General features: G+C 49.1%; 1 protein-coding gene across 1 annotated transcript; it reads right to left on the bottom strand.

Annotated features, from left to right (window-relative positions):
* Positions 1-508: 508 nt before the first annotated feature.
* On the bottom strand, positions 509-5,927 carry SLC10A1 (solute carrier family 10 member 1; the record flags this gene model as incomplete). The annotated part of the gene is made up of 5 exons (XM_082318874.1): positions 5,443-5,927; positions 4,507-4,717; positions 2,819-2,997; positions 1,674-1,870; positions 509-597 (listed from the first exon to the last, which is right to left on the bottom strand). Exons 1-5 carry the CDS (start codon positions 5,841-5,843, stop codon positions 509-511), a joined length of 1,077 nt encoding a protein of 358 aa, XP_082175000.1. The 5' UTR covers positions 5,844-5,927.
* Positions 5,928-12,928: the final 7,001 nt, after the last annotated feature.

The raw sequence follows: 12,928 nt of genomic DNA on the forward strand, positions 1-12,928 counted from the left end.
AGTTCACTGGCTCCTACGAAGCAAGGCACGTTCAAGGCTCTCCTATTTTCAGAGGTACAGCTTGCTGGACCCAAACGTGACGTACTAAGGCACTTTGCACAGCCGTGTTCCGTGTTTGTGGCCTCTGCCGTGTGGCGAGCAGTGGTATGCTGCGCCGTGTGCGGGTTTTGGAAAACGGGAGCGACCAGCAGCCCATGGGCTGCTCAGCTGCACGCTGGGTCCTGGTGGCTCCCGCACTGAGAAGCTTTCACACCTCGTTTTGGGTCTTTGTTAGAGAAATTACATTAATCGTATCCAGCGATGTCTTCAGGAGCTGCTTCCAACATGTGCCAGCGGGACAATTAGAGGTGAGTGAAATTAAAAATGGGAACTGATGCAGGCCGTGATTTTTATATAGGCAAAACTGGGGCCCTAAACTGTCCCAAAGGGTTGTCGCGATGACGCGGAGGCCACTGGAAGCGTCCCTCATGGGCAGGCAGGGAGAGACTTAGTCTGTGGAGCAGGGTCTTCAGGAAGTAACCGTGAAGGGTGCAGACGCTGGTTTCATTTCTTGAGCGGCCACGGTGTCCACGGTGGTGCAAACCATCTTTGCTGCATCTGAAGAAAAGGAAAAATGAAGTGAGAATAAGCAGTTCTGAACCCAGGTTATGGAAAGATTGTGACATGGCTATCATTGGTGTTCCTGGGTGATGTAAAGGAAAAGGAAGGAACTTGGAAGTCCTGCCAAAATACTTAAACCATTTTGTTTCCAGTAATTTCTGAACCCTTTTTATAGTGGTCTCACAAGCACCTGTATGGCTGTGTGAAATATCCACTGCTTTGCACTGAAGGCACACCTGAGGATACAAATGGAGTGGGTTTTTTTTCCCCGTTAACAGTCATCCTTCAGCTATAGCTGTACGATACGGTAACGTGCTCCTGTAGCAGCTGCTCAGCTGCTTCTCCGTCCCAAGGGACTGGAGAAAGCTGGTCTGGAAGCATCAGAGGGATGACTGGTGGAGAACCTCATTCAGCACTGCATTCTCCAGCCGTCTTTGCAGGCGTTCAGCTGGACTTGGGCATTATGGACTTGTTGAAGTTGGGGAAGAGTCTACCTCACATTCATGCCAATACCGTATATATATTTTAATTAATCTTGAATCTATTTATGTACTTTTCTAGCAAAAGACCTACGTTTCCTTCCTTCAGTTGCAGTACTTGGCAGGTCTGTCCTTTTCATCTCACCCCCCCCCTCCAAAAATGACACCCTTCAGTGAATGTCGCAACAGTTTACAGTGAAGCTGGAATTTGTTGCATTAATATCTGATTTCTCATGTAGTTCTAGGGGGGTGTGTGTGGCTGTTCTTTGCATGTGCTCGGTGCAAGTCATAGCTTTTGCAGGATGCCCCGTCCTAGTTTAAGCACAGGACTCTGAAAACTGAGCACTGATTAATATAGATAGTATATAGCTATATGAAACATTCTTGCTGATACAAGAAGTCCTAATTTCTAATGTCGTCAGCTACCTATGAATTTCTTACTGTGATTTGTATTTAATGCATTGGGTATGGCAACTGAGTTAAAGGGCAACCTGATTCTGGTCCTAGAAAGCAGCAGTTCATTGGTAATTGTATGCAAGCGTATGTGGTTTGGATTGGAAAGTGTAAGAAATACAGGAGCAAAGCTGTACTTGCCATTTGGTTTCTTTATTCTGTCATGGATCCTAAAGAGCAGGACCAGCAGAAGTCCCTCTCCAAGCTGGAACAGCAAGTAGAGCAGTGGGAAGAAGTACAGGGGGCCGATGATTTCTGGGGCGAAGGCGACCTTGAGGATAGTCGAGCAAAGCTGTACGTTCTGGCAGCCCGTTTCCATGCACACTGTCCGCCTGCATCTGAAGGAGGAAAAGTTAAATGGGTCACAGATTTAATCCGCCTTCAAACACTTAAAAAGAACCCTGCCCACCTTGCTGTTGCAACGCTTCGTGCATTTGCTTGCGCTAAAAGCTGCTTTATCAGGAGCAATACTGGGATCCCTAGAAAGTTTTGCGTTGTGCTCCATTTGCAATGCGCGCACAGATCACGTTATAAATGTGGGCTTTGTGCTTAATGGTATTTGGAGGCCTTCTGTCCCCCACAGGGAAGGAATCTGCTTCTGAGGTGAAAAGAGGAGTCCAAGGTGTGAAGGTAAAAAACAGTGAGGACTAGCGGGCCTCCTACCTGAAACAGGTAGGATGAGAAAGGGAAGGAGTGGGGTTTATATGTAAGGTTTCTATCCTGAATTCCTGGGGCTGCAGCTGAATGCACTGACTGGTTTGGGGTAATTATCAGCTGAGGAAGAGTTGTGTCACTTGGGGTTTGGTCTCTGCTGGTGTTCCCTAATTCTTTGTTGTTCTTTGGTGCTATTCATTCTCCCCCCAGCTTCATTACTGAGAGCAGAGGCTAGTGCATGCTTGGCAGATCACTAGTGACCTTAAATCAAAACCATCCATCTGCTTGTTCAGCAAACCTGCATAATGGACTTCCACCCCTTCCGTGGTGATCAGGTACCTGCATCAAAAACTGCTCCGGCTGCTCCTCCCCTCTCCGTTGAGCCAAGCAGAGGTTGAACTCATGTCTCTCCCCACTCAAGGTGTGGGAGTATTGACTTGGGACCAGCTTGCAGCGTGTCTGCCCGTACTCCTAGGGCCCGTTTTGGGAGGCTGCACTCAGTGTTTATTTTACTGAAGTACATCCACGTTGAAACCCATGTTTTCACCGTTGCTCCATAGACCAGAGCTGTTGTACCTTTCTGTTCCTTCTGGTGACAGAGAGTGAGGGGAGGGGGGAGCGGAGGAACATACCGGTCGTTAAGCTTGAAGATTGCTGAGAGAACGTAGCCCAGCAGGAATCCAATAAAAGGCATCAAGGCAGAAGATCCCAGGAGGGATGGTGAGAATACGACCATGATACTGCTCCCCACATTGGCCACAGACAGAACGATTATTGCAGCAGAGGACAGGAGAAGCACAACCATCCCTGCCTAAAATAAAAGTGGTCAAGACATGGGCAAGATAAAAATTCCCAGCAAAATTTGTCAGAAGCACAGTTCCCTGTCCATCACATATGTAAGTGTATAGTGAGAGTGCCTAAGTGCCTTTCATGGACGTAACTCTTACAAGTAGACCTTAAATAACAATGGATCTTTTTGGTCTATAGGCAAAAAGACCGGTGCTTGCTCCACCGGCCACTTGTTTCTCAGGCAATGCCATGTGTTCAAGTCCCTTTGGGGGTCTGGCATGACATCCCTTCTACCCGAAGCAGGTGGGGAGGGAACCACTTTCCTCACAGGTGGAGCCTGCCTACAGCAGGAGTGGAAGGTGGTGGCTGCCCTTCCAGATCATCTCACTGGTGTCTGGCGATTCAGCAGGTGAAGGACTTGGGGAACTCCGGGAGGCAGAATACACAGCTCTCCTGCCTGTCTCTCCGCTTTGGAGTCCAATTTGGATGGAGTTCCCCAGGTGTTTTTTAAAAGCAGCTCTCTATCCCATTCCTCTTTTGTGGAGAAGATAAGCGGAAAAGCAGTGTTAGCAGAAAGGGACACGAACCAAGGGTCAGCTGGGCCAGTGTAGGTCGTCATCTTATTCTAGGCTTTTAAAGCTTCTTTCGAAACAGTCCTGTCATCACTGCCTTCTGATGGGTAAAGGAACCTTTGCAGAGCTCTGGCCCTCCTGCGTCTGCTCCAGCCTGACTCCCGGGTTCCCATGCTTCTTAAAGGTTAGTGATTCCTAACATCATTTTATCAGGTCTGTTATTGAGTCTTGGCACCCATTTCTTGCCATGCTTGATCCCAGGTGCTCTGAGATGAAGCCTTAGTGAAAGAATCTATGACAAACAAACAGGTTCACAACGTTGTTAGCAGCTCTCTGGGTAGTGCTAGTGGAGCTCTTGAGTTAGACAATGGTGTAGTTGGTTATCCAGACTTCCCTTTTGCTGTTTAAATGCCTGGTGTACAAAAGAGGCAGGGAGATGATTCCAGGCATAAGTGGGCACTTAGTCATCTCGTGGCTTCAGCTGGACAGATATCTCATCAGTGTAAGCAGCAACTTTGTAATGTGATTTTTGCCCTGTGCTAGACCTCTGAGAACAGTGGGGTGGTTGGTTGGTTGGTTTGTTTGTTTTTGTTTGGGTTTTTTTGTTTGTTTGTTTTTTAAATCTAGGGTCTGCTTTGGTTACAGCAGTAGTCAGGGGCAGTAACTATGAGGCTCATTAGGGCTGCTTGTAGCAAAAGAAAACGAAGTTAAAACTGAAGCCAACAAAGGAGAGCAAGGTAGGAAGCTGCCTACAAAATGTCGTTTGTTGGGAAAAGGTGGAGGACTTTGGGCAAATATTTTAATGATTAAAGTGGTGAAGTGGATGTCTCGAGTTCTGTCCTCAACCCTCTCATTGATTTGTGGCATGCCTTAAAGAAGTTGTTATTTCTGTGCCTCTAGTTTTGAAAACTTCCTTGAGGCCCTTGGTTGAAAGGCAGCTAGCACAGGATACTTCTTACCTTGATGGTAAAGCCAGCGTACTGTGGTTTCTTCTCATTCAAGATGATGCCGATGGCACAGGGGATTAGCATTAGGACCAGGGATGTGATTATTCCTTTGTAAGGCACCTTGCCCTCCAAATCACCCTCGTATAGCCCTCCCGAGTAAAGGTACAGAAGCAGAGGCATTAGTCCAATTGCCAGGACTGTTGAGCACGTGGTCATTACAATGCTGGGATGAAGAAAGGATTCTTCAGTAGAAGAATGACACTTTTTTTATGGAATATGCTCATTTTTCTTACTAACCTGGACACATGGTTTTCATATAAGACTTTACCTTGCTCTTTCCCAACCTGTCACTGAGGTTTTCCCATCACAATCAGGTTGTACAAGGATGTGATATGAATAGAGGGGGGGGGGGGAAGATGATTCAAGTTCTATACCAGCTCAGAAAGGACCCTTGTTAGGGGTACGGCCCACACTTCAGAAATTCACAAGTGACAGAGAAAATACTACTTCATATTTCCCCCCCTGGATCTTGTTTTATCGCTGGGGTTTGTTGGATTGTGGGGTTCTGCTAGTTCAACGTATCATCTCATTGATGCAGCCTCTTCAGACAGCATGCTCAGATTACACAGCTATACGCTGCTATATGGATAGATGTAGTAGATAAATACTATATGTACTGCTATGTGGAGGCAAAAAAGTGTTCCTGCACCCGTCTTATCAAAAGCAGCATGCCGTATGCTTCACAGAAAGGTACAAAATCCCATTTTATTGTAAAACAGGGACAAATTGGCTCATTGAGCAACATGGGTGCTTTAAAAATATTCTAGACTTAGTATTTTCACATTTGTCCAGCTTCTTGGGGATTGATAATGTTGATTAAGCTGGCTTCTGAACCAGACATATGACTAGATTGGCCTGGGCAATGAACGCCTGCTCAGCTTGCCTTACCTGAGGTTCATGTCCCCTCTTAGTGCCAGGCTAAAGATGTTGGAGAGGTTTCCCCCTGGGCAGCAGCCACAGATGAGGATGGCCAGGGATTCTGTAGCACCCAGCTGGAAGAGCTTACCCAATACGAATGCTGTCAAGGGCATGACGCCATACTGAGCCATTACAGCAATTGCCACGCCTTTGGGTTTCCTGAGGTGAGTTGTGATCTTGGCTATCTCCATCGTACACCCCAGAGATACCATGATGACGAAGAGGACCACGATAAGGATCGCATTCAGGGCTTTGTCCGTGGCCTGCTGGCCGAATGCAAATGGTGGTGCCACACTGGTCAAGGAGGTGCTCTGTGTGCGACCTGGGCTCCAAAGCTCTGGGCTCTCAAAAGCTCCCTTGGTCTTGTTCATTCTGCTGAAAGGCTTAGAGGTCCCTTCTTCTGTAAGTGGCTGGGAAGGTGAGGAAGGGATTGATTCAGAAGTCCAAATAACATCCAATTAATGCAAGCAAACCATGAGCTCTCCTTCAGGCCACCGCTTTTATTGTTCAGCAGCTGTTGAAACAGAAATCCATCTTTGAGCAATCAGCTGTGAACACCATTCACTTCAGTAACACGTGCAGTTTGTGTAGCTTTTGCTCTGGTCCCCACCTCTTCCACCGTCTGCTCTCACCACGTGAATGAGGACATAGCTGCTGACAGCGAGAGGGAGACTCGTTCAAAACTGGTAAAGACAGGCACTTCATACAAAGGAAAATGAACTCTCGTCCACAAGATACTGCCGAGGCCAATGCTTAAAAACATGCTGCATCCAGGGTATGTTATTTTTAATGAGGGTTATAAAATGCTTATGCTTCTGGCCATAAATCAATCTCTCGATAGGAGGGCTAGGAAGAAACTTCCTCCATGGACAAGTAGTTTTTCTAGCAAACCCTCAGGGGCCTTCATGTCTCTTTTCCTGATGCGATAAGTCTGACACTGTCTAGAATTTTTTTGATTGCATATAAGAACGAATTCTCCACGCCTCACCAACATCCAAAATATTATTCCCTCCATAGCATTGAGGGGAGATTCTGTGTGGCAGGAGCCTCAACTGATCTCTGCAGTGCAAAGCCGTGCTCGCTGCAGCACAGCAGTGTTGCTTTCAGGGCCTGAGGTGCTCTGCATCATGATCCAGCAAGCAGTGCAGGCATCACCCAAGCTCTCCAAGCAAAGCCAAATAGGCAGCTTTTACCCACCCTGGACTCTAACCCGCCTTGTGCTTTCAGTCCAAGGCTGCAGAGCACAACATGCACGCAGAGCTCTGGCGTGCAGGGAAGCGGGAGCTGGGCGGCTGGTGCTCGGGCAGGAAGAGGGACCAGAGAGGTGGCTGATGAAGATTGTTCCTCCAGCTGCTGCAGAGTTGACCTCTGCTCATCCCCTAGCTGCTCCCTGTCCCCTGGCTGTACAGGGGACACGCTTCCCTTCGCCTGCCATGCTGGGGAATGGCACACTGCCTGCCCTGTCCCCAGGTGCCATGCTCCCTGATCCTTCTGCAGGTTTTGCCCTCATTTAAGGCATTTATTGACTTCAAATTGGCCTGAGACAAGCCCTAGTTCTGGTGTGGGACTCTAGAAACATACAGAGCTGAGCACATCATTAAACCAGAGTGAAGTGAATGCCGTTACCTTACATGACTGTGGATGCGGCTGTAGGAGGCTTCGGTGAGATTACTCGCTGCTCCATCCCTTCCTGGCCAAGCTCGGTGAGCAATAGCACTCTTCAGTCCTTCTGCTTCAAGAAAATCTTTCCCTTTGGCAAAATCTTGTCCTCTGCTTGCAGAATATAAAGCCTGGGTCTAAAAGAGCCTTGTAGATAGGGAAGTTGTTAATTGATAATGTGTTATAGGACTGCAGTCTTTTTCTCTCTGCTGCAGGACTGGGGAAGGGATTTTAACCAGGGAGGTCTGCTGCAATGTGGCTGAGCTCTAAACCCTTTGCTGAAGGGCATTATAATGCTGCACTAATGTGTCCACTGCTCTTATTCATCTGGGAGCTCAACAGGCTCAACCTCTCCAGCCCCATTGCTCTGGAAACGCCGCTGGTGGCAGGCAGGAATGTTGGAGCCGTTCTTCCCCGCTTGCTCTCACTTTTATTGGGAACTTTGTTTTCCAGGCTGGCAGCCAGGACGGAAAAGCACCGACAACAGCTCTGGAGCCCAGCATGGGCATCCCCCATCGGGCAGGGAGGAGCAATGCCTGCAGCAGTGCGGGACAGAGTCATGCCAGCAGCTCCCGGTGGCTCTGTGTGTCCGTGCCTGTGGCTTCTCCTACACCCTTGAGAGCACCACACCGCCATGCCTGGGAACAAGGGCCCTTCCCATAAATCACAGGTGGTGCTTTGAGACCTCTCTGTCACTGTGGTGGCAAAGAGTACTGCCCAGCCTCATTGCTTGGGCCCTGGCTAAGCAAGCAGGAGGAGGTGGCCTGCAGTACTGCACGCGTTTCATTTTTCCTTGGGCATCTGCAAGATTTCCAGGCACGAGTAAGGGCTGCCCAAGTAGCATGTAGGCAAGGCCCATAGGAATTAGGAGAAAACGCAGGAGTAAGGCCCATGGCAAAGTCTCTCTTTCTCTCCCTCCCTTCAGGTTTTTCTCCTGGAGATCCCCAGTCATCCTAAGGAAATGCTTGTTTTCACTGTGTTTGCCTTTTAGCTGTGTGCTGAATTTTGTCAGAAGATGCGAGAAAGGTCAAGTCAAACAATTAAGTGATTATAAAGCATCACTGCTTCGGCAGTGCTCAGACCCCCCTGGCAAGCTCAGTCAGCTCAGGGTTTTAAAACAAGGATGTTGTAACGCTCTCATCCTTTGTCTTTGCAGGGCTGTAGAAGAATGTTTCAGCTACTCCAATAATTAAAAAAATGCCTGCTCGTTGTTTGCTCTTCAAGCGTTCCTGCTGGTTCCCAGTAGTTAACACAGGAAACGCCACGGGAACCGAGGGAGAGACTGGTCGAGAGAGGCAGAATAAATTAGGATCATTATTTCACCCTGATTCATGCTGGGGACTTCCAGTTGTTTTACACGGGCACTGGAGCTGGGGGTTTGCATTCAGGCATGGCCAAAGAGCCGCATCTCAGCTCTAAAGCCAGTGCTCGCTGCCATGGGACCTGGGACCTGGGAGTGGGACCACCAAGGAGCGTGGCTGGAGGACGGAGCAGGCTCCCATGCTGGGAGGCAGCGGGGCCTGGGTGGTGGGCCAGCATTCTGCTGGTAGCCTGCGATGGGCTGCTGCTGACCTGACGGCCATGCCCTCTGCCTCGGTTCAGAGGAGCCTTTGGCCTCGGAGGAGCCGCCTGCTCGGCAAGCAAGCCCCTAGTTTCATCCCTAGGCAAAGGATGCCTTTTCCTTCCTTTGACCGCTTTCCGGGCTCAGTTCTTAAAAGGTAAATTTCTAGATGTTCTTTAAATGGTCTCCTTTCTTCCTTTCACAGCCCAAATACACTCAAACAGCTTTCCTCCAGTGCAAAGGCCGCTTTGCCTTTGCCTGTGCCCTTGCTCTGAATAAAGCTGAGGAGCTTAATGAAAGGTCCTGCACAGCTCACGCCACTTGAGGGCAGTGGTTGCATGCCCAGAGCCTCGTTGCTCTCTGAGGGTAAAAGACCTCATAAAACAACAAAGTCTCACCATAGGTGCTATCGCTTAAATTGTTTTTATTAAGTCAGATACTCCCTAATTCAGAGATATGGTCTAATACAAAAGGCATCACAGAATGCTTAACAAATGTGAGGCATTAAAGGAGATATTTAAAAAAACCCTCATGTACAGGTTTGCAGACTACGTGTTGGGGCTCAAAATGAGCTGTGTTGTGGACTTTTTTTTTTTTTTTTTTAAACACACCAAAGGAGTCAGTGCTTTGTGCTTTCATAATGCAGCTTCATAAATTCACTGGATAAATATGAAATGGCTCACGTGCCCCTTTCACTGGTCGGGGGCTGAGGTCCAGTTCTCCAGTTTGCAGCTGGGATAGTAATTTCTTCTGTGTTTTTACAGAATTTAACGTAACTTGAGCTCAGCCCAGCTGTTACCCAAAGGCCATACTTCAGCAGATGTGCCCGATAAGAGCAGTGGTGACTTGATCCGTGCTAGATTTCACACTATGTTGTCCCACAATCCGAGACATGACCTTGGCACCTGGTGCCCATATTTTGCTCAGGTAAGGTTTTCTCACTGTACAGTTATGTGTTTGGCTAATCAATTTTCTCATTCCTGTGTGCTTTTGAGGCTATTTGCCCACCACAGCCCTGCCTACACAGCAGGCACTGTGCTGGAGTGGCCATCAGGAGACTGAAGAGGGAGGACATCTGCAGGGACGATCACGACTTTTCATGACTTGTTCCAGCTGTGGCTCCCTTATGCCACAGTTTTGGTCCTGTCCACTTTTTTCCACTTCTGTCATCACCTGAGGATGCAGCCCACTTAAAAGGGATGCCTCTCAATTAAAATCTAGGTCTGGTCTGAAAAGTTGTGTGTTTGAGGTGGTGGTTAGCTCTGCTTGTGTCTAAGCCTGCTGCGATAGGGTCAGAAACAAGAATAAATTGAACGGGCTTGTCTTGAGCTGCAAACCACTCACTACCTGGTGAGGAGCAGTCTGGGCACAAGCTGCCATGTACCATTGGCTGGGACAGCTGTAGCCTGATGCCACAGTGATGGCCACACTCCCCTCTCCTTGCCTCCATGCCAGGTGCCATCGTGTTGCCATGCCAGCTCCATGTTGGGGACGGCTACCCGGTATGTCACGGGGAAGGGGCACAACTGAAGCGGGACAGGGCGAGGGGGACTGGAGAGGCTCCCCCAGCTCTGCATGGTCCTGCCGGCTCCCTGCAGCGGGGCTGGAAGCCCTGCCATGATACTGGCAGCATGCGCTGGAGGCCTCCCGCAGCCGATGGGATGTGCCAGAGATGGGTGGTGATGCAATCTGCAGTTCACTGCCCAGCTGTGTCTGCTGCGGCATCCCGGCATGGATGGGGCCTCCATCTCGGCGCCCCACGGCAGGGCGGCTGGGACTACGCGCCCCTGCCTTCCCCGTGGTAGCTGTGCCCTGTCCCCCACCGCCGCGCGTTCGCTGGCTCCCTGCCCCGGTGGTGCTACTCTCTTGGGGGTCCTGAGCATAGACAGGAGCCAAAGTTGTTTATATTTATTCAAATCCTATTTAGCATCCATCAAGCTTAAAAATCCCATGACTACGCTCTTATACAATTTTGTTTGATAGGAAAATAATTAATTTTGCAATTAAGCTGTGCCCAGAACAAATGATGTAAGAGCACTCCGTATGGGCTAAATTAGTGCCTGCTGAGACACAGCGCCAGCATCTGTCTGGTTTAGTGACACTTATTTTAAACAGCCAGAAGAGGGGATAGTGCACCCTCCTGTGATTTTACTGATGGCTTCATCTCAGCCGGAGACACGGAGAGGACTCGGCAGTATCAGCTGGTGCACGCTCTGGTCGGTCAGCAGTCAGAAACAATCTTACTCTGATGCCTCTTCTCCGTTTTAGGGAGGTGGTTTTAGATTTGAGCTTGCTGGCCAGGTGGGCATCGCTTATGCCTCAAGTGGTGTGGGGAGCTCTGGAGAAAGGAAAGCTGCTTCCAAGAGTGTAAGCGAGGCACTTCAGCCATGGAGACCAACACTTCAGTAGGTGGCCTCTTCCTCCTAACTTCTAGAGCAAGGCTTTTCACCAGCACCATGAAGTGCCCAAGGGCCTTGGTGGTAGGGAAGGGCCCTGCCCCGTCCTTTCAATGGTGTTACTACCCTAAGGGGTTTTAAGTTACTCCAGACAGAGAGCTCCACTTCTGGAGAAGGGTGATTTTTACAGTTAGCAAACACAGGTTGCCATGGATTTCTGACCGCTGTGATAGCTGCTTGGTTTTCTCGAAGGAGCCCGTAGCAGCCAGTGCAACGTGGTGATACGTGGGGGAGGCTCTGTTTTCCCTCAGTGGGGAGCAGTCTCTGGATCTGGAGCAGAAATCCCCCTGCTGATGGGAGGGGGATCCTTGCATGGGTTGAGGGGAGCACTAGGGGCACCCCATGTTCCTGGATACAGAGAGTGGTTCTGGCTTTGCCACCCATGCCTGCAGGAAGGGTGTCAGCATGGTGCTGGAGCAGGTTCACCTTGAGGGCTGATGTTTTTTGGGGGAACTCCACAGAAGGAAGTGTGTTCATGTCCGTGATGCTTATTTTTCCCTGTGGGAAAAGAGATATTGTTTATTGTCTATCATAGTCGCTTGTTAACTATGTAATTAGTGGGTCTACTTAATCTTGACTGTTTCATTTCCTTAGGGACCAGATGTCAAAGACAGCTTCATAAAAATTTGACAGCTTAAGTTTCCTTGAAACTTCGGTAAAATGCTGTCAGCAGGCCAGGAGGACCTTCCTTAAGCCTGTATCTGATACGCATAGCCTTGACTATTGCTTTTAGCTTTATGGGGGAAACGAGCCTTGTCTGCTGTTCTTCCGATGTTTGCAGGGTGATAACTGTTCACAAAATTCTGTTTTTTCTCTGGGTCAGGTGAGAAGCCTCTTTGGCACGAGCATGGGAGAGCTGATCTGGGCGGCAGAAGGTTCCCTAGTCCCTTGCCCAGCTTCCAGCTGTGGGTGCCGTACACCCGTGAAAAGCAGTTGCACCTTGAGCTGAAGTGAGGGTGCTTCATTTGCATCAATGCTTATATTTTAAATAATTTTGTTGGGTAGATTGTGCTCGAGTTCTACTTCCATAGCTTTAAACTGCTCCATCCGTGACAGGAAGTAGCTCTTCTTCCTACATGGTGAATATGAAAATTTAATAAAGGAGATGGCTAGGAAAGTGGGAAGTAAGAAATAAGGTGATCAGGAATAGCCAAGGATTACTGAAAGAGTCCAAGACCCTTACGCAAACCCCAGGGGAGAACCAGGAGGTTTATGAAAAGGCAGACTCATCACTCGGTCTTTCCCCTCCTGTTGCTTCCCAAGCTCCCATCTGAAGGGCAGACAAATTGCCTTGATAAAAGAGAGAAATTTCCATGTCAAGGAGAAGGTATGGAAACTACCGCCAGGGTTTAATCTTAGAAATAAGCTCCCAGGTGGCTGTGCGGGAGACTTCTCCGGTGGGCGCAGAGCAGCAGTGCCACAGAGCCACTCAACTCAGTGCCTGCATGCGAGGGCTCGGTGGGAAAGCTGGGGGTTCCCCTGCAGCACACATGCAGCACCGGAGGAGAGCATCCCATGCTCCTCGCTGCCTTTGCAGGTGTCAGTGGCATGACAGCAAAGCCTAGGTCCTGACATGGCTCTGGAGACCGTCCTTGAGCTGCTGAGACAATGCTCCAGCCAGCAACCAAGCAGCTTTAGCAGTCTGGAAACTTTAATCCTCACCTGCGAATCAGTTTGGGTGAATTATCTGTCAGCATGCTGACCTCCATATTGTCTTGTCCCTCAACTCTGTTGTGATGCCCTCAGCCACCATCCTTCCCAGCATGAGGGAAAAATCTCT

This window comes from Platalea leucorodia (assembly GCF_965183815.1).
Source record: "Platalea leucorodia genome assembly, chromosome: 7".
Taxonomy (NCBI): domain Eukaryota; kingdom Metazoa; phylum Chordata; class Aves; order Pelecaniformes; family Threskiornithidae; genus Platalea; species Platalea leucorodia.